Source organism: Ambystoma mexicanum, chromosome 3p (genome assembly GCF_040938575.1).
Source record: "Ambystoma mexicanum isolate Mex_15411 chromosome 3p, UKY_AmexF1_1, whole genome shotgun sequence".
NCBI classification, from domain to species: Eukaryota; Metazoa; Chordata; class Amphibia; order Caudata; family Ambystomatidae; genus Ambystoma; species Ambystoma mexicanum.
In genome coordinates this window covers 517,928,341-517,950,271 of record NC_090925.1, presented here as the reverse complement: position 1 = coordinate 517,950,271, position 21,931 = coordinate 517,928,341, and the positions used below count along the sequence as shown (strand labels likewise).

The 21,931-nt window shown below is 50.1% G+C and overlaps 1 protein-coding gene across 1 annotated transcript; it reads left to right on the top strand.

Annotated features, from left to right (window-relative positions):
* The first annotated feature begins 19,853 nt into the window (after window positions 1-19,853).
* On the top strand, window positions 19,854-21,618 carry TSNAX (translin associated factor X). Its single transcript, XM_069651198.1, has one exon. It carries the CDS (start codon window positions 19,950-19,952, stop codon window positions 20,877-20,879), a length of 930 nt encoding a protein of 309 aa, XP_069507299.1. The 5' UTR covers window positions 19,854-19,949; the 3' UTR covers window positions 20,880-21,618.
* Window positions 21,619-21,931: the final 313 nt, after the last annotated feature.

Genomic DNA, 21,931 nt, shown 5'->3' with positions numbered 1-21,931 from the left:
AAGGGTTTGACACCATATGGGTTGTGGTGGACTATTTCTCTAAACTTGTCCTTTTTGTCCCTTGCACGGGAGTACCCACAGCTCCTGTACTGGCTGATTTGTTTATGCGGAATGTGTTCCAGTTTTTTGGCTTACCTTCCATTGTAATAACCGACAAGGGTTTGCAGTTTGCCTCCCGTTTTTGGAAAGCGTTGTGCAATGCCTTATTCATTGATGACAGGATGTCTAGTTCATATCCTCAGACAGATGGGCAGACAGAAAGTATTAACAGCACTATGGAACAATACCTGCGGTGCTTGTGTCTCCAATTCCAATCCACTTGGCTCTCAGTGCTACCGTAAGCTGAATTTGCTTACAACAATTCCTTGCACTCTTCGATTGGTACTACACCCTTTTATGCACTATATGGGCAGCATCCAAGGTCTATTGCTCTGGATCCTGAGCTGTCTATGGACAATACAGCTGCAGCTAACAACGTCAGGGACCTCACTGTACTGCATGCCAAGATCAAACAGAATCTTACACTGGCACAGGAGCGCTCAAAAACCTACGCGGACATGCACAGAGTACTAGCCCCTACCTATTGTACGGGTATGGCTGTCTACCAAACATCTAAAGATACCCGGGAAGAAAAAGCTGTTGCCTAGATACATTGGGCCTTATATGGTGACCCATGTGGTAAATCCTGCGGCGGTCTGCCTGGAACAACCACATCGCTGGCGTGTGCACCCGGTTTTTCATGTTTCCCTTATTAAACTATGGACTTCCATTACTAGATTGCCTATCCGCCCTTTAGCAGTTTTGGTGCGTGGCTCTGAGGAGTATGAGGTGAGAGACATACTGGACATGCGTTTGCGCTTTGGTTAACCTTAATACCTAGTGGATTGGAATGGTTACGGCCCAAGGAAAGGTCCAGAGAACCATTGTCCAAAATTCATGCCCCTGCATTGTTCCGTCGTTTCCACGCTAGGTGGGGTGTGGTGTTCCCTTTGGTGGGTGGCACTGTCTCGCATGTCACCCCTGTTCCTCTTGTGCCCATGCCTCCTCGCCTTCGAGGGACTCATTTTGCACATAGAACGGCTAGACCGTTCTATACGCGATGGAGATTGTTTGATTCCTTGCCAGGAAAGCAGCGTTTTCAATATTCACGCCGCTAATGTCACGTGTGCTGGTCCTAATCACGTGATCAGCTACGACCTATTTAGCAGGGTTGTAGAGTTCGCTCGCTGCTTCTGATTAAGTTGTTTCTGCGATTTCTTCTTCCGGAAGCTTCGTTCCGTTGGAATCCTATGGATCTGTTACCTTTCTACAATCATTGCAGATTCCTTATTGGGCTGCTTGCTGCTTGTTTCCAAGCGGTACTTCCTGGTCTTTTGTTTCCCGTTCCTAAAGGGAGACTTTCAATACCGTCCGCTGCCTGTTACATCAAATCGGACTCTTTCTCCTCAGATCCGCGCTAGACTGCTCCCATATTGACATCCTCCCCTGCTGTCTTCTGCGACTCGCAGCAGTCAGTGTGGTTCTTTATTTACCTTCAGCCACAGTGACGCGGTAAGCATTTCCAGCCGTGCTTGCATGACGGCTGCTACGGTTTCAGTATCTTCAGCCACGCTGACACGGCGGTTGCTCCAGCCTGCTTATCTTAACCGCGGTTACACAGCGGTTTAATTGATTGTCAAAGTTCCACTTAAACATTAGATGCCTACTTCCCAAGACTGCATGGTTAGTGCTCTTCTCCTCTAACTGCGCACTAACCCACCAGTTGGGATTTCCTTCTGAGAACTGTCTATATTCTGTCTCAAGGGCATTGGTTACTTTCTGCCGTCAAGAACTACTGCACACCATTTTGCTTACTCTTATTTTCCACCATTGTTTACTTGTGCACGAGACTTCATCGACGCTATCCAGTTGTGCACCAACCCGGCACTAGCATGACCCTCGTGCCCTTCGGGATTTGTTTCCTTTACTAACCTTCCTTCCCCGTCGTTGTTTTCCTCTGGGATTGACTTGGTGTTTTCTGTGACGGACTTGTTCTGAAGTTACATACGCCAACAGGTTAATGGTTACCTTATAATTCACATAGTCATTGGATCAAACAGTCTGATTGCATACTGACATTTTCCTTATTATTCTCAGAGCTTGGTGAGTGTTTTGTTTTTCCTGCCCTTTCCATTGATTCCTCCCTCTGACTGTGAAATAATACAGTCACAGAGTGTCATCAATTGGAAGGTTTCATTTTTGACCAGATCGTTCTACTCGAGCTGTTTCTTGAATCCTCAAGACCAGGTGACTGCCCTCAACACTTGTATCCTTTAAGGTCGTCATAGACCTGTATCCTTTTGTTTAGACTCCTAATTGTGATACAGTGATATATCCATGACACATATTGACACCAACATCACACCAGTGGCACAGCATTACAGGGGAATTCCCATTAACATACAGAAGCAGGTGGAAAATGAACTAATCAAACTGTTGGAGGCAGACATAATTGAGCCACAAGAACACCCCACACCATGGGTGTCCCCCATAGTGCCCGTACCCAAAACATACTCATTCGACATCCGCATATGCGTGGACATGCGACGGCCAAATGAAGCCATCATGAGAGAACGCCACCAAGCTCCAGACATCACTGACATGGTGCACCTCCTGAATGGAGCTACAATCTTCTCGAAACTGGACCTCAACAAAGGGTACCACCAACTGGAGCTCAGCAAAAGGTCCAGATACATCACCACTTTTGCCACTCACCTAGGTCTATACAGCTATAAACGGCTTGCCTGCGGCAGAAATTTTCCATTCAGAGATCCACAATGTAATCAAACATGTGCCAAATTGTCTGAACTACAGTGACGATATTCTAGTATTTGGCCAAATGCAAGAATAGCATGATGACACTCTCATGCGAGTGAGTGTGCATGGCTCTGGAGGAAGTTCAACTCACCCTAAACAAAGAGAAATGTGAATTCCGGAAAAGAACACTTTGGTTTTTTGGTCACTGTCACGCTCACCTGATTCCCACGGAGGCGCAGGTCTGGCTTCGAGTGCTGATGCTTCTTCAATGGTGAAGCGCAGGACTCTGATGATGGACAGGAAGGGCCACTCTACTCTGGCTTTTCTGGCTCGCAGGAATATTCCGCTGTGCGTGAAAAGGGAGTATTACCTACTGATGGAATAATGCTCAAGCCTCCCACTCCCTTCCAACCCTCCTCGATACCCTTCCACGATTTCCTGTGAAGTCTCACCTTAGGGTCTGGAAGGATGAGTTCTCCATCCTGCTTGTGATGCAGGGGCGCGTTGAAACCCAGTTACTTCACTGGATTGAGGTTTGATGGGAGTTCAAAATAAGCTTGACTATTCAGGTGAGGCGCTGTAAGAGTTCTGTTGCAAGTTCAAAAGTTCAAGCTTAATAATAATGTTCATTGGCCCTCATTACGACCCTGGCGGAAATCGAAAAAGGATGGCGGAAATGCAATACCGCCATCGAATAGCGCTCGGTGCGACTATGACCCGTCACCGCAAAGTACGAAGCCATTAGCGACACCGTAGTGAACGCCAACGCTAACTGCACCAAGCACGCGCGCGCGCGCCATGCCAAACCGCAAACACCACCATGGCGCAACGGTACGCCAATTCCGACCCTAGCGGACATGTACCTAACGCCATCAGGCATGGCGTAATGTACCATTCCGCCATGGCGAGAAGTACGGCATCGCGAATCAACCGTAAACGGCCCCACTGAGTGCCTGTACACCGCTCCCTGCCCACAAAGTACAACCCCCCGTAGGTGCAATGAAGCCACAATGCAACCATTGAAATGTACAAGTCACCCATGCATGGCAACGAACAAAAGAAACACAAGAGGGGCCAATGGGAGCTGCAGGGCACAGATGGCACGAATACAGAAGCCATCCCAATTGACATGACCACAGTCCCCCACCAAGAAACGCACGCAAACACAGGCACCTGTGACCAGCAATATTCCGAAAATCACATCATTCCACCAGTCCACCTGGCTGACCGGCATCTGTTACACAAAACCCAATCCCCCGCCCCTGAGCATGACAACATTCAAACAGTCATATTGGCAGCCCCCATCCCTGACCTCACTGGGCTTCGTAGGCAAACGCGCCCAGCACAGTACCACGCAACTAAACCCCGAAGCTGGAACCCAATGCAGATCTCCTCACAATACATCGCCCCCCAAATAGGCATATGCCACATCACTTGCAAAGAAAAACGCTACACGGGCCAAATCAGAATAGAAATTTTATGCACATCAAAATCACTAAGCCCATACAGCCATCAGGCCATGAACTCCAAAACACTAATCACCATTGTGGGCTGCTTCCGCAAGAAATGACCAGCCACTACCTGTGTGTCGCCCTGTTCCCCCATGGTACACAGAGCCACATTCACGTACGAAAAGGCAACATGGAAGCGCACAGAACCGCAGGGCCGTCCCAATGGGGAGGCACTAGTCCAGCTGAAAGGCCGAAATGTTGCTCCGAGCCACCAGTACTGCGTAAGGGCATGTGGGCCATTGGCGATCGCCCCATAAGATCGTAATGCTGCTCCACTGATTAACACGAAGCAGCAGGTGTCGGGAGTGAAATCCATCTGCAGGAGTGGCATACAGATGGCAGTGGCAAAAGGGGAGGAGATACCTGTCAACCAAAAGAAAAGAAAAAGAACAGAATGGCCATCAGAACTACATTCCAACAACTCACTTCAATGATCACACGAAATCCACAGCCATATGCATGCTAGCCCACTCAAAAGGATCATCACCACCCCAAAACCACTTGCGACTCATAACCATCTATATCGAGGTGCAAACACCATCACAAACGAGTGTACCTGTGCATGCGTCTGTCAAAACAGATTCCATCAGATGGGAATGTTAACGTGCATGGACACAAGTGTCTGAGGGCGCCTCGAGACAGGGAGGGCTCAACAAGGCCAGATGGACGATGGTCCCACTATGGCAGCCCTGCACACATAGCGTAGGGGAGGCGGATAGATCCCAAGAAGCCCTGTACATGGCAAACTCTGTATCAAATCACCTGCCCATGCATCCATCCATCCATCATTCCCTCATCCCGGGATCAAAACGCCTGAATAATTACTCACATGACATTAGAAACATCCATTGAGTCTGTGCGTTATGCAGCCTGCTAAATCCACAGTGCCCCAGCCCGTAATTCCAGTGTTGTGAAGTAACATGTATTTGGGAACGGACGGCCTCATCGCCCACGTAGCTATTGCGCATCCCAAACTATTCATATCAATCATTGCTCCCTCGCCATGGGCCCTGTCTCAAGGACATAGAACAATAGAACGTTATATTTGCAGTCAGACCTGTGGGCATCTCCTCGCCGCTAGCTGGAAACCGAAAGCGCCGCCCTTCGAATTCCTCATTTGCAACATCACGTCGAAAAGGCATCTGTGGCCGTTTGAAATCACTAATTATTCCATCGAGTGCGGCTGTGTGTGAAAATGGCAACTGCCTTCACCCACGAATGGGACGCCCCGCCCGTCGTTGCAACTCGGTACAGTGATGCATGAGGGCCCACCGTTACTCGAGTACTACGTTCCACTGACCCCTCACAAGTCTGTACGCGACTGCACAGATAGTATGTGAAACAATGGGACCACAGCAGAATGAACATATCAACCAATCTTACACGGCCATCGGGTACAAATACATGATTGCAATAGCAAGATACAATTCCCCGAATTGCAGCGTTGTGCGCGGGACGTGCTCGGCCAAAGGGGAGAGCAGTTTGCACAGGTGGAATCAATCACCACAGGTGGAGGCCATACAGCCTGAAAACACATAAATTGCACAGCCAGTCTCCTCCCACAACCACACCGAAATGCTACCGGCAGGACTCGCGATGTTGGCCCTGGGGGACCTGATAGCACTGCAAGTGCTCCGACCCCAAGAAGAAGACGAACACCAACTACAACCAGCCGCACGGAGGAGACGCAGGAGGAGGAGGAGGCCAAGGCAGGGCCAGCAAGGCCCACCAGCACAGCCACTACCACCACGCAGGCAGCCCGCAATCCCACGCCTCCGAGCACATCCGTTCAACCTCACTGATGAGCAGATCCACACCCTCTACCGTCTGGACCGGGACACCATAGCCGCCATTGTGGACATGACACAGGCTGACCTTGTCAGCATGATAGATAGCCCAACCGCCATCCCACCCCTACTGAAGGTGGTGTCTGTACTACACTTCCTGGCCACAGGCACCTACCAGCACACAGTCGGACAGTTGCATGGCATTTCTCAGCCACTGTTCTCACGGACACTATTGCAAGTGCTCGATGCCCTCCTGCAGCACGCAGACGACTACATCTCTCTACCACGCTCGGAGCAGGAAATAACCAACACAAAAGTGGGATTCCATGCACTTGCCGGCATACCGGGTTGCATTGGTGCCATCGACTGCACCCATGTTGAATTGGTCGTCCCACATGCCATGGAGGCCCAGTACCGCAACCGAAAACAATTTCATTCCCTGAATGTACAGATGGTGTGTGACTCCAACAGGATCATTACACATTGTTGTGCCCGATTCCCTGGATCAACCCATGATTCTATGGTCTTGAGGAACTCTACAATACCACGCTACATGGAGCGACACGCAGGGAACAGATCCTGGCTACTCGGTGAGTCTCATTACATGCATGATGATGTGGGGTATGTGAATTGGCAATGACCTGCCAGGAAGGGGGGGGGGTGTGCGTACGTATCAATGGCATTCCACATCATACGTTTCTCGTCCACATACAGGTGATGCTGGATATCCACTGAAGAGATGGCTCCTCACACCAGTCCGGAACCCACGGGACCAGCATGAGGAGGACTACAACCATGCCCACTCACGTACCCGTGTAGTCATTGAACAGGCATTCGGCCTACTGAAGACTCGTTTCCGCTGCCTCAGCAGGTCTGGCGGGGCACTCCTGTACCGCCATGAGAAGGTTGCAAAGATGGTGATGGCATGTGTCATGCTCCACAACATGTGCGTACGTAGAAATGTGCCCATGCCCCCTGACGCAGAACTGCAAGCACCTGATGATGGTCATGATGAGGGTGGGGATGTGGCAGCACCTCATGGAGTCTGCGAGGCACCGGAGGCCCGTGACATTCGTCAGCATCTCATTGATGTATGCTTCTAGCACTCACGCCTGGTGGCTGATACATGGACACGGGACTCGTGGCACTGCGTGTGTCTGGGACATGCACAATATGGACTGTACGCCTATGATGGCCTAGTACACAAAGATCAATGTCCACACTTCTCATTGGTTGATCGTGCACTTTTTATGGCATATGTGATATCATGTTGAACACCCTATCGACCCGCCACCCAAGTGAGCCCAACACACCCCCTCCACCCTCCTACCTCCCCCCCGAACACCAGTGTCCAAAGATGCTCATTGTCAGTGGGCTGTCGCTATTGCATGCCCCCTCTGCGGGTATCAGGGGCACCCCTGCCTGTGGAGCGCAGGTTCCTTCCAGATCTACGTTGGGGGCTGCCCTAGACGGAACTTGCAACGGATGATGTGTCTGCCTGCTCACGTCCATGCATGTCCCTAAGGGTTTGCGAGAGCTCAGTGAGCACACGGCGCACTGCGGCAAGTTCGGCACATACGTCTTTGGACGTCGCATGCAGTTCCCCCCTCAGGCTCTCAGTGCTTCTCTCAATTTGTGCCCTTAGCGTCTCTGTACCTCTCTCCATTTCTGCCCTAAGTGTCTCAGTTGATGTTTCTATGTCTGCCTTAGTGCCCCCACATTCATCGGCATGGTCCTTGAGGAGTGTGGCCAGTTGCTGCTGTTGTTCGATCAACTGGTCGAGGGACTGTTGCCTCTGCTGGGCCATGGCCATTTGCGGGGGTGTCACAGAGGGGCTGTTGTCCTCATGTTGCCTTGCCACAGGGCTTGTGGGGGATGGCCAGTCGTCGTCTTGTGGGTGCCCCTGCGTGGTATCCTCATGTTGTACGGGATGGGACAGACAGGGGGATTGGGACAGGTCATGGATGGATCTGACTTCGGCATCCCCGTTTTCTGTGTCCGAGCATGCTGCCATCAATGGGGTGTCACCTATGGTGCTGCTGCCACCAGAGGCAGTGCCTTCTGTGGCATCCATTGGGGGGACCTGTGGTGGTGGTGTTGTGGGCATGCTGGCTGCTGGGGTGCCTGTTGATGTTCCCTCCTCTGTGCTGCCACCTGATTTGTGCTGCTGCCGTGTCTTGATGCGTGCAGCTGAGGTGGAGGGTCTCTGGCCGTTGGTCTTGGCCCTCTTTGCAGGTGTGCTGGTAGGGGTGTCCTGTAGCTCGTCGTTTGGATCGGACCCTGTGGTGGAGTAAAGGAGGGCGAGGGTTATTGATGGGTCTGTGGGAATTGGAATGGCATTGTATCACATGCTTTGGGGTGGTACCTGAGGGTGATTTGGGTCGGGGCCTTGGAGGTGCTTTGATTTGTGTGTGGAGTGAGGGTGCAGTTGTTTGGCAGCCTGCAGTTAGGGTGTGCCTGCTGCACGTGTAGTGCGTGTATTAGGGGTTTTTAATTATTTATGTATTTATTGTGGGTTTTAACGTGCGCTATCAGGCCGATGTGTGTGGACGTTCTCCTGGACATGTGTTTCTGTTGCACTATGTGGACGCATGGTACTTCACATGGATGGACTGTGTGGATTTGGCATTGTTTTATCTGGCCCACCTACCTGAATCTTCGGATGTCTGCACTCCTTTCTCCATCCCTCCGACTCCCTCTATGCTCTCCATTCCGATGGTGGAGGCACAGATTTCTTCCCAGGGGGTCAACTTGATGGGTGATTCAGGACCTCCCCCGGTGGCTGTGGCAATGTTGCGGTTGGCAGAGAGTATGCTGCGGACGCGTATCCGCAGGTCGTCCCATCGCTTGCGGCATTGGTGCGGGGTGCGGTCCCCACCGCACTTACCCGCTGTGCCACCAGAGCCCATATGGCCTTCTTGTTTGCAAGTGCCGTCCTGGTCATTTACGTGCAGAAGACGACGGCAGCATTCTCCTGGAGGGTCTCTGTTAGCACGGTGAGTTCCTCACGGGAGAAGTGGACCTGCCGCTTGCGGTCGCACGCTTTCTTCGCTACTTTTCCCATTTTTCTTGGTTTCGCTAGGGTGGTTGACGGGTTGGGGTGTGTTTCAGGGTAGTGATTTTAGTGGTTGTGTGGTTTTAGTGTTTTTATAGGTGTACGCCGGGATGTTTCCCGTTCCGGGCCCATGTTTTAACTTCCGTTTCCGTATATTTCCGGTCACCGTACTTTCCGGTAGGCGCACACTGCGGTGACCGCTAAGAGGGGTGGCGGTATTGCACCTAGGGCGCCGTACGGCGGCGGTGTGGGCCGTTTTGGGGTCATTTCCGCCATCGGGGACTTTGCACTTCCGCCGTGGCGTGGTGCTCGTGCCCGATGGGTCGGAATGGGCCGCACTTTGCTCCTTCGTGCAATGGCGGAAACGCTATTTACGCTGTGGCGCTCCGGTCAGTCGCTTTCCGCCAGGGTCGTAATGAGGGCCATTGTCTTATTGCAGCAAGCGCTAATGCTTATGTCTTTTTCCCCTTAGGGGCCGGGGTTCGGAATGCCGGAGATATGGCGCCGACCCGAAGTGTAAGTTCTGGATGAGCGTTCAGGTAATGTCTTTGCATTCGCTCATTCAATGTCTTTGTCTTTTTTCCCCATTGGGGCCAGGGTCCGGAATGCCAGGAAGCGGCAGGACCCGAAATGAAATGGGAATGACTCAACAGGTAAGTCTTAGAAGGAAACTGAGCTTTTCCTATTTCCCTTCCTTCTCTCACCTTGTTTTCTTGTCTTTTCTCCCTAGGCTCTGGGAAGTGGGTGCGGATCCGGATGATCGCTGCTGAAGATGGAGGCGCCCAGGAAAGGTGAGTGAAATGCAGCGCTGCAGCGATCGAAGCGAAATGCTTTTAAAATGATGTCTTCCCTTTCAGGATCGTCGGTGTGATGTCCCCGTGATGCAGCTTTAGCGGGTAAGGTCTTCTTTCTCCCCAATTCTCTCTTATCTCCCTTTGCAGGCAACCCAGGATGCTGACAGGCGTGGCTGAAGTCCAGATGCAGGAGCTAACACGGTGAGCGTCCAGCTCCGAGGAGCAGAACAACGCGAAGCGTGAGTTGCTGATCGGGCGTGGTTTAAATAGCTTTGGAAGAAGTTCCAGGCATGTATCCTTCCACCGATCAGGTATGTATCCTTCCCCGACCACACCCAGGTGGAAAGTAGTCCCGCAGGTAAAGTAGTTCCATTCAGGCCTCAAGAGGGCCTGGATGTAGCAGCATGGTCTGCATCAGGTAAGTGCACATTAAAACACTTGAACACATGTCTAGCTTTATGAGCCTGGCGCCTAAGGCGCCAGGACAGGGGTCCAACATGAGCCTGGCGTCTAAGGCGCCAGGACTGTGTCCAAAGGGCCCCAGCTTGGGCCCGCTGGCACTTCCCTGGGGGGAATGATGCCTGCCTCTGGGGTTGCTGGGTCGGACCTGGCTCCTTGGAGGTAGGCATCATGACAGTCACATTTTTTCTGAAAGAGGAATGCCACCTGACCCTGAGAAAGTCAGTGCGCTAACAGATGCAGAACCACCAAACTCCCCTTCAGAGCACTCACCCAGCTCAACTCAGAATTCTACTGGTCTGATAAGTGCCAAGAAACTTTCCAACTCATCAAGGATTGCATAGCAGATGCCAAGAACCTGGCCTACTTTGACCCCAGAAGGACCACTGAACTCATTGTGGATGCAAGTCCAGTTGGCATCATAGCCATCCTGACCCAACTGGATGGAAAGGACTGACAAGACAAACATATTGTATCATACGCAAGCCAAAGCCTATCGAAGACTGAACAAGCATACCCGCAGGCTGAAAAGGAGAGTCTACCCGTGGTCTGGGCTTGCAAACATTTTAATTTATTTCTATACTGGAAGCCGTTTACAGTCGTTACAGACCACCAGGCATTGTTGTTCATCTGTGGCAACCCACAGGCCAAGATGCCGCCAAGGATAGCGAGGTGGGCATTACGGCTACAAGACTACCAATTCAACAATATCCACAGACCGGGAAAGGGGAAAAATCCAGCAGACTTTCTCTCGCGACCCCCATGCAAGGAATTCATGGCAGACACATCTATTGCGGATCAATACATCTGATACGTGATCCAAGGTAACACACCACAAGGTCTCGAAGAAGACCAAATAGCTAGGGAGTCCAACGCGGATCAGGGACTGCAGATCATCCTAAGATGCCTGGAGACAGGTTGCTGGAAGCAAGCAAGGCAATTTAAAGAAAACGTGGGGGAAGATGCAAAACAAGACATCACGTGCCTACTGGCTGTCAAGGAAGAACTCGCCAAGTCGGACGAGGGACTACTATTGAAGGGCACTAAACTTGTAATCCCACGCATCCTAAGACAAAAAGGTCCTCGAGCTGGCACACGAGGGACATAGAGGAATAGTTCAAAAAATAGAGGAATAGTGTCCACAAAAAGGATATTGAGACAAAAACTGTGGTTCCCGCATCTCGACTATCATGTGGAGGAACTGCTCAAAAGCTGCCCCACATGTGCAGTCATAAACCATCACACCAGACCGGAGCCCCTATGTATGACTACGCTACCAGAAGGAGCCGGGGAGGATATTGCAGTGGACTACTTCGGGCCACTAGAAGGAGGGGAACACATATTGGTAGTGGTCGATGAATACTCACGATTCCCGGACTTATAAATTGTGCCATCCACATCAGCGTATCACGCCATTCCTGCTCTAGACAGAATGTTTGCCACATATGGCATCCCCAAAGTTGTGAAAATAGACAACGGGCCCCCATTCACAGGGCAAGACTTCAGAACTTTCGCAGAATACATGGGTTTTCGCCATCGCAAAATAACACTGTTACGGCCCCAAGCAAATAGTACCGTCGAAAGGTTCATGTGCAACATCAAGCGCACCACCCAAATAGCTCGGCTCACAGGGGAGCCTGTGGAGAAGTTGTTGTGCCAACTGATGTGTGACTACAGAAACACCCCGCACAGCACCACCGGAAAGACACCCTCAGAAGTGATGTTGGGAAGAAACATAAGAACCCGACTTCCCCACATCACGCCAGAAGAAGACAGATACAAGAGATACAGAAATGCGGAAGCAAGATGCCCTCACAAAAGCTGACATGCAGAAAGGTGTGGACGGGAAAAGGTGAGCCGAAGCAAATGACCTAGAACCAGGAGACGTGGCCATTGTGAAACAACCCGAAGGTCGCAAAAACCTGGCTGCGTTCAACGAAGAATCCCTCACCGTTGTCGAAGTAAAGGGATCCCTAATCACCGCAGAGGGTGACCGAAAGAGTACCTCCTCCTATTTCAGGCGGATGCCTGGGAACATACCAGTTGCTGAACCATTTTCACCTGAATCCCTCCACGAGTGAGATGCACCCTACGAGAGAGACAGAAAAGATTCTGGCAATGAGGCCCAGGACAGTCAGAGAAAACAGACCAGCGACCTCAAAGAACTCGGAAAAAGCCTCACGGGCTCATTGAAGAAATGTTTTGAAGCAAGGACTTCATGTTTAGTAGGGGGGAGGGTGTGGTGTCGTCACTGACTCATGTCATGTGGGGAGGGGCAGTGGGAAGAGGAGAGGCGTAAGAAGGAAGGCAGTTCAGCTCCAGTTAAGCGTTGCTTGAATAAAGAAGTGTTGCACCCCATCTCCCGCCTCCGCCTCTCATTAATGTGCATGAAGTGTAACAGGGCCTCGGGAGGGTAAGGCGATCCACGTGGGACACTACAGAAGTCTTCTCGCACATGGCCACGGGAAACTTGAGAGCCCTGTAATAACTTAGTGTGACAGAGCTCTAGTTTCCAGTGGCCATTATGCGAAGGCTATTCACATAGCTATCAACTCACACACTTTTGGCGGTTGTCACCCGCCTTGTAAAGGGATGACTCACCCGCATACATGCCATCCCTCCCAATTTAGGCGGGAGACTCCCGATTTTTAGGTGAAAAATATTGCTATTTTTCACGGTCTCCTGCTGTTGTGTTCCCAGCCCCGCGGTGATGCGTGCGCGGGGGCTGGCTCATGACGGGTAGGCCGCGCGGCCTATGTCGCAGCTCCAGCGGGAGCTCGAATAAATACGCCACACTCTCAGCGATGGTCTGCCTGGAACTCACCTCCCGATCTCAGGGGCGGGGCTTTTATTTAGCGCGCCCTGCATCACCGTGTAGCGGGACGCAGGGCGGATGTAACATTCCTCCTTTATTTCAAACAAAAGAACATTAACATAAACACGGTCAACTGTCTTCAAACACTGTCCAAACATCGGGTACACAAACCAAACCAGCCCATTATAGTTTGTGGTTCATGCGTGCTAACTACCACACATAGTCATTTAGCCTGGTGGGCAGTTTTGTAGCAGTTCTCAAACCGTACCGCCTTGCTCAGGGACTAGCTCCCACAAGCTCCTGGGTTGGCTCACCTTCACTGTCCGGGTCCTCCAGGCCCGGCGCCATCACCGGCTCCCAAGTTCGTTCACCCGCTCCTGCCTCATCCGGGATGAACATGGGCTCTTCTTCGCCAGGCTGAGCTTCTTCGTTTTCCTGGTGGCATTCACCATCAGTCCACAGATTGCGTGGTACCGCCTTAAACCACAACGCATTCCTCGTCACTTGTCGACGTCCTCTCGTCACAGTCACCATGGTTCCTTGCCTGTCACTGACAGTCCACGGAAGCTCTTCATATCTGGTGTCCAGTTTCGACTTGGTGGGGTTGCGTAGCATGACGACTTGGTCCCCCACTTGGTGATTGGACTGCCTCGCTCTCCTCTTGTCGCTCATGTGCGCGTTGCTGCTCCTTCTCCTCCTTTCCGTGCGTTCTTCGTTGACCTCATCTGGGGTCCTGCTTGGATGATGCGGAATCGAGGACGTGATGACTGTGCCAAACATGAGGTCCGCAGGCGGTATGCCTGTCGTGCTGTGGTGGGTGACCCGATAGTTCCGTAGGAAACGATAAAGGTCAATTTTCCATGGGCTCGAATTCGCCCTTGATACCCTTAACACTTTGTTTATGGTCCTCATAAATCGTTCGACATCACAATTTGCCTGGGGCCACCTCGGCATGATATGGTGGTACTTTATATTGAGGTCATGCATATACTGTTTTAAGTCCTCTCCTGTAAACGGGGGCCCATTGTCACTTTTGATCGAGGTTGGTAGACCATGGGTTGCAAACATTTTCTCAATGGCCGGGATAACCACTTCCGCTGCTGTGGATTCGACTATTTCGACTTCTGGATAGCGGGAGTGGTCGTCAATAGCCACCAAGAGGTAGAGGCCTTCCCGTAGCGTACAGAGGTCAATGCTGATAGCCTCCCATCGGGCGCAGCCACGTTCTGCCGACAGAATTGGTTCTGGTTCCGGTGGGGCCCCAGTTATCTGGCAGGGCATGCACGTGCTTATGAGTGTTTCAACTCGATCATCGATCTGAGGGAACCATACCCTGTGCCTGATTCGAGCTTTAGTTCTTGCAAGCCCTTGGTGTCCCTCATGTGCTAGGGCCCCTATCCTGTCTTGTAGATTCGGTGGAATTACGATGCGATTTCCTCTTAACAGCAGTCCTCCTTCGGTGATCGACAGATCTTGTCGGACGGTGAACATGCCAGACAGAAAACCTTTTGCTTCCACCGTTCTGTTATGTGTATGCCTCATAAATGTTTTCCAATCCTCTGAAATGATGGCGTCTTTCACTAGATCACAACAAGGATCTCTGTGAGTTTCTGACCCAATGTCCTCAATGCTGACGGCCTTTGGCCTCATGGCGCGTACCACTTGGCATATATGTTACTCGGTCTCTTCGGCCACTAGGATTTCTTGTTGGGTTGCCGCTCGAGGATGCCTCGAGAGAAAATCCACAGGGTTGCCACTGCCTGGCTGGTAGACAAGTTCAAAGTTATACTGCTGAAGGTGGAGCAGCCATTTTGTGATCCTTGCCGGCGGGTGTGATGACGTGCCCATGAAAATGAGTAGTAGGGGTTTGTGGTCAGTGATCGTCGTGAATCGACGTCCATAAAGGTATAGATGAAAATGCCGACACCCCCACAGCACGGCAATGGCCTCCTTTTCGATGTGGGAGTATCTCTGTTCTGTTGCCGTGAGGGCTCTCGAGGCGTATGCAATGGGCCTTTTCTCCCCTTCCTTTGTTACCTGCATTAGGATGGCTCCAAGCCCTACAGGGCTCACGTCCACGAACAGTTCTGTGGGAAGCTCAGTGTTATAGTACGCCATCTTGGTGTCGACGGACAGGGATTCCTTGATGTTTTCAAAAGCTTCCTGGCACTTCTGCCCCCAGTCCCATTTGGTGTTTACTTTGGTCAGTTCGCGTAAAGGCTCAGACAGGGTGGCCAGGTTTCGGATGAACCTGCCGCAGTAGGTGGCCATGCCCAAGAAACTACGTACTTCCGTGGGAGTCATTGGTGGGCTTGCGGCCTGAATGTCTGCGACCTTCTGTGGATCAGGGGAGATGCCTGTGCTGCCGAACTTGTAACCAAAGAAAGTGATTTCAGATTTGAGGAATTCACATTTCTCCCTGTGTATGGTGAGTCCAGCATCTTCCAGCCTGCCCAGCAGGGTTTGAAGTCTCTTGATGTGTTCTTCTTTGTCGGGAGCGTGAATCAGGATGTCGTCGCTCACATTCAGAACCCCAGGTATGCCCCTGATGACCTCTTGAATAGGTTGTTGAAAAACTTCAGCGGCTGACGAGATCCCGAAACTCAGGCGTTTGTATCTCCGCAGCCCTAGATGCGTAGAGAATGTTGTAATGTAGCGAGAGTCTCTGTGGAGCTTGAGCTGGTGGTAGCCCGCCTTCAGATCGACTTTGGAGAACACACAAGACCCCGTGAGGTCAGCCACAATTTCATCGATCGTCGGTGTAATGTGTCCCCTTTTAATTGCGGTGTTGTCAGAACTTGGCTCCTCTTCCCCTTTCTCCTCCTCACCTGTTTCTTCTTGTATCTCCTCCAACTTTAATGCTTCTGTCTTCTTCCTGGTTCTTATGTTTTCCACTGGCCTCTTCTCCTTTTTCTGACGTAAGTAAGGACGCGCTCCCTCGGTGGCCACCTTGATCTGGATGTTTTACAGATCTTGGGGAAACCCGAGGAGCATGCCCTTTGTGCTGGGAAAAAGCCCAAAGGCAAAAAACCCTGAGAGATGTTAACCGTCCGTCTTCAGATGTGGTGAGTGTTTGTTAGTACCTTTCAATTGTCCTTTGGGAAGGGTACCAGAAAAGTCTCCAAAGACTCCTCTGATAGATTAAGGAAAGGCTGAATAGAGGGAAAACAGACTCCAGTTGTTCTCACAAAAAACGGAAAGGAACCGGACACCGGCAAAGAAAGAAAGAAATAGAAAAATGTAAAGACTTCCGATACACAGGAAGGCAGTAAATATAGAGAGAAAGGCTGAGAGAGATAGCCGAGATAGACACTTATATGGAAATAGCGGCAGACACAAAAGGTGGTTAGCGCTACGTGTACGAACGAACAGCGAAACAGAACCAACCGCTACCTTACCTTAACCTGTAGACACCCATGTGAGGAGATAAAGGTGAAGTACATACAGAAAGGAGAGTAGGAGAGAGAAGGAGCTCTGAACTGCAAGTCGTCTGTGGGAAAGAACTGGCAGTGTACGTAACAAAGTTGATACAACGCGCCGAGCGCCCGAATGCATTGTTGTTTATAGGTTCCGGCGGCCATGTTGGATAAAAACTAGACCGTCAACCTGGAACTATCAGAACCATGTTAGTGGTATTTCCATCCATGCATGAACTTCCAGGGCTGGTGCATGACAGGTGTTTGGAAGACGCATGTCTATGCAAATCCAGACTTTTCCGGGTTGTTTGGGCTTCCTTGTCACCACCATGGGAGAGACCCACGGTGTGGGTCCTGTGACCTCCTCTATGATGCCAGCTGCTTCCAGTGCCTTAAGCTCTTTCTCCACTTGTTCCCTCATATGGAATGGTGTTCTCCTGTGCCTCACTGCTCTTGGTTGTACTGATTCATCAATGTGCAGTCTGATGGTTTTGCCTTTCAAGCACCCTATTCCATCTTGCAGCTTGGGGTATAGACTTAAGATGTGTTCTACCTCAGTGGCTATGTCAACATGGCAGATGAATTTGACCACGCCCAGGTCCTCCGCTGCATCCCCACTCAGAAGGCTTTCAATCCCTGCCTTTACGACATAGACTTTCGACCATAACCTGTTTTTGCCGTGGCCCAGAGTGGTGCGGAATCTGCCAACGACCGGTAGGGGCTTCCGGCTGCCGTATGCAAACAACAGCGTGTCTGTGCTTTTCAGATCTGGTTGTGGGTTTAGGGTGTGGAATACGCTTGTGGGCATAACATTCACCGAGGCACCCATGTCAATGGTCATCAGAATGTGCTGGTCCTGGATGGTGACCATGCACTTGCGCCTTCGGACAGTTTTTCTCTGTGATTCTTGACCCTGGTTTAATGCAGACACCAGGTAGACCTTCCTCCCTTTTCTGTCATTCTCCTTACCGGTATCCTGTTTCATGGCCGAGACATCATCCCCTTCTTCCTCCGTTGAGGAGTTGTTAACCACGACCCTCCTTGTGCTGGCCTGCTTCTTTTTCTTGGTCGCGTTCTTCTCCTGAGGGTTCTGTGAGGGCTGTGTCGTCATGCTCACAGATCTGCATATTTTCGCATAGTGGTCCTTTCTGCCACATGCTCTGCATGTGGTGCCTTGTGCTGGACAGTTTCGTCGGCCATGTCGCGGTCCACCACACCAACCGCATTCTGTGGGCCCTGTAATGCGAGGTTGCCACCTGTTCTGAGCATAACCCCCGCTGACTTCATCCCTTGTGAATTGTCTGTTGTTGATCTGGGCCACCATGGCTGTATTGAGAGCGGGTTGTAATTTGTGTAGTGTGGCCTCCATATTGGCAGCTCTGGTGTGTGCTAGTTCCCTTTGTCGTCCCAATGCAAGGATCCGTTGCAGGGGGATACCTTTCTCACTGAGTACCAGCCGCCTTAGCTTTTCTGAATGGATGCCATTAATGATTTGCCTCCGGATCTCTTTCTCAACATTTGTAAACTCACAGGACATGGCTAACTTCCTCAACGTGTGTGGTAGGCATCCAGGGTTTCGTCTGCTGCCTGGATAGTTGTGCAAAAGATAAATGTCTCATAGTCTGGGTTTAGTTGTGGGAGAAAGTGTGCTGTTAAGGCATCTTTTGCACTCAGGTATGCATCTTGGCCATCGTCAACGTTTAGGGAGTTAAAAATGCGAAGTACCTCATCGCCCACACTGAGCAGTAGGTGTGCCTTCATCTTTCTGGCCGTCGTTATATCTTTACATTCCATCGCCATTTTGAAATTTTTGGATCCATAACTGCCATCTGGGTCCACTTGACGATGGGTCTGTGAAGGGGTCAAAAGGTTGAACCAGTGCCGATGAGCCTCCATGTGTGCGAGGTTGTGGTGATGCCATCGACAAGTTTGCTGCGATTCTTGATGGCGTGGTGGGCCCAGGGGTGGATGTACCGGCTGCCATGATGACGTGCACCCGTTCTGACTTGGTGTGAGTCCTTCAGATGAAAATGCGTGCCGTCTTTCTGGGCCTTCCCGACTATGCTGCAGCTTCCAGTCTCTGGAGAGGTGAGAGTGTGATCAAGTGCTCATTCGTCGTGACTGTGGCCGTTTGGAGAGTTGCAAATTGCTTCTGGTGACTAGATGACACCACCGGAGATGGCGCAGAAGAAGATAAGGAGAAAAAAAAAACATGTTTTTTTTGTTTTTTTGGGCGGGGGGGTCACGTGTGCGTTTACCCCCCACCGGGTGTCCAAAAATTGTTGCGCGATGTCTGCGGGGCATCCGCGTTTTATAATCTGCCGAGCGCGTGTAGACACAAGCTCCACCTCGTCGTCATTGTTGTGTTCCCAGCCCCGCGATGATGTGTGCGCGGGGGCTGGCTCATGACGGGTAGGCCGCGCGGCCTATGTCGCAGCTCCAGCGGGAGCTCCAATAAATACGCCACACTCTCAGCGATGGTCTACCCGGAACTCACCTCCCGAACTCGGGGGCGGGGCATTTATTTAGCGCGCCCTGCGTCACCGCATAGCGGGACGCAGGGCGGATGTAACACCTGCCTAAAATAACTGTAGCCCCAATGCATTCCTATGGGGAAATATGCTTCAATCGATTTCCCTGTGGAAATCTCCCTCCCCGGTGCATCTGAATGTTGGCATGTATGCACCCGCCAAGCCTCCTGCACGCCCATTCATTCCAATGGGCGTCTCACCCGCCAAAAACAAAATCGGGTGATTTCACCCGCCTTTGCGAAACAAATGGTTGAGAGCTATGCTATTCATGTCTTGGACATGTCATTTTTTTCTTTACCTTTTGAAATTTTAGAAAAGTATAAGACCCAGAATTTCAAGCAAAACAGGACAGGTTGGCCTTCTGAAGCATGGCCACGGGAAACATGAGAGCTCCAGTTTGGTTATATTTTAATGACCTCCTTTTATATATTTGTCCACCACTATTTGTAGTATGGTGTGGGGGGAAGACAAAAACACGGCTTACCCGGATCTGAATAGAAGAAGTCTTCATTTTGTTTCAGATGAACTGGAAGTCGCCACTTGAAAGGCTACCGGCGACTAATTAGCGTCCGATGGTTCTTTCTTTACACAATTAGAGCTCTTCCAAGAGGGCCGCCGTGTTTTCACTATAACTGGGAGTGCGTGTCGGCTTTCGTCCCTTTTCACTGTCTATTTATTTGAGGTTTTTTTTTTAAGCTACTCCTCCTCGTGACGTGGAGAGAAAACAGAGCTGCAGTAGCGCTTTCTGGTTCAACTATCTTCCGTACCACAATTCCAGCACAACCATGAGCAACAAAGAAGGTGTGTTTAGAAAAAGGAAATATGACAATTTCCCTAACTCCCAAAGACGGGAAGATAAGAATATTACTGTTAATCCTTCATCCTTGGTGATGAAAGCCTTTAAATCCTTCCAGCATGACCTGGATACGAGACATGACAAGTATGAGAGACTTGTGAAACTGGGTCGCGATATAACCATTGAAAGTAAAAGAACCATTTTCCTCCTGCATAGAATTACAAGCAGCCCCAACAAAGAGGATATACTGGCCGAGTCGGAAAGCAAAATGGATGCTGTCCGGCAGAAGATTAAGCAGGTCGCGCAAGAACTGATCGGCGAAGACATGTATCAGTACCACAGAGCCTTTACGCCGGGGCTGCAGGAATATGTGGAGGCTGTGACTTTCAAACATTTCATTCAAACAGGATCGCTGATCAGTATCGAGGACATAAACAAACAACTGGTGTTCACTACCAAAGAAGAGGAGGAAGCCACCGCGTCTCACGAGAAGCCTGTGTCCAATTCTCTGGAGAAACCCACGCCTGATTCACTTGAAAGTGCGCCCGGCGAGTTTACGCTGCAGCCGCCGTCTGGTTGGAGCCTACAGGTGACTCCTGTGGATTATCTCCTAGGCGTGGCTGACCTCACTGGAGAGCTTATGCGACTGTGCATTGGCAGTGTAGGCAACGGTGACATCGACACGCCTTTCGAGCTGAGTCAATTTTTAAGGCAGATTTATGATGGGTTTTCATATATTGGAAACACCGGACCGTACGAAATATCGCGGAAGCTGTACACATTGAAACAAAGTCTAGCGAAGGTGGAAAATGCGTGCTACACCTTGAAAGTGAGGGGCTCGGAAATCCCGAAGCACATGTTGGCTGACGTGTTTGCCTCCAAAGCAGAAATGACTGAACGTGAAGATAACATGTCTTGAATAATGTTTTTTTTGTTGTTTTTGCCTGAGGGCCTTTATTGGTAAAACAATATGCGTTTGTAAAAACAATTTGGATTTGTTTTTTTTTTATCAAAAACCTTGTAAAATAACGTGGCAATATTTTAAGCTGTTAGTTTCCAGATACGTAAATGTAGAATAAAGTTTATAGAATTAAGTTGTCTTCAACGTTTTGATGGCCTTGTTTGGCAGAAGTCCATAGGTGGTAAAACAATGTGTGTGTAAAACATTGTTTTTATCTGAACCCTAGTGTAAAATATATGGCTACTTGTTAAGCTTGTGTTCTGAGATAATATATCGCAGTATAAGCGTTCTTTTTGGAAAACGCATGAAGTCTGCTGGTGAACAAACAAGTCCTCCAAAGGATCCTTGCTTTATTTCCCTCTCTTCAAATCCTATTATATATATCGTGTTTTATATTTTCATTTACCCTTTGGTGCTCTGCTGTTATTGAATCAAAGCCACAGAAGTATTGCCTGATAGATGGGTTCAGAATTGGCTAGCAATATTTACGTACATGTATCAAGTTGCTGACGAATGTTTTTACATAGTTCAAATTCCATAGTGTTCTGAACGGATGTTTGCAGAGAAACCTTGGGTCTGGGTCCTTTAATTGCTAGTTTACTGTTTTAATGTATATGCCATGTTTAGTTGTGCTACTCGCAGTTTTTTAGAAGAGGAGCGGGGACAAATGTTTCTGTAATTAAAAATAATAATAATACTTAAACGTACAATGATTCTTATTTGTGCTCTATGGCCTGATATGTTTTGACCTGAACCCATACAGTGCAGTATTTAGAATGGGGGTTTCACGGAGGGCAGCCTCAGAGGGATAAGGTATGGTATGTATAGTAGGAAATAATTCCTCCAGGTGCTTTACTTTTGCAAAAAAATCTTCTTACCACAACCCACTCAATGTAATTTTGCTTCATAATTTCATGGCTTTAGTACCAATTAGAGAAAGCTGTTAATTTACCACGTACATAGTATTGCTACAAAACAGATTCTGTTATGTTAACTATTTGTACAGTGCG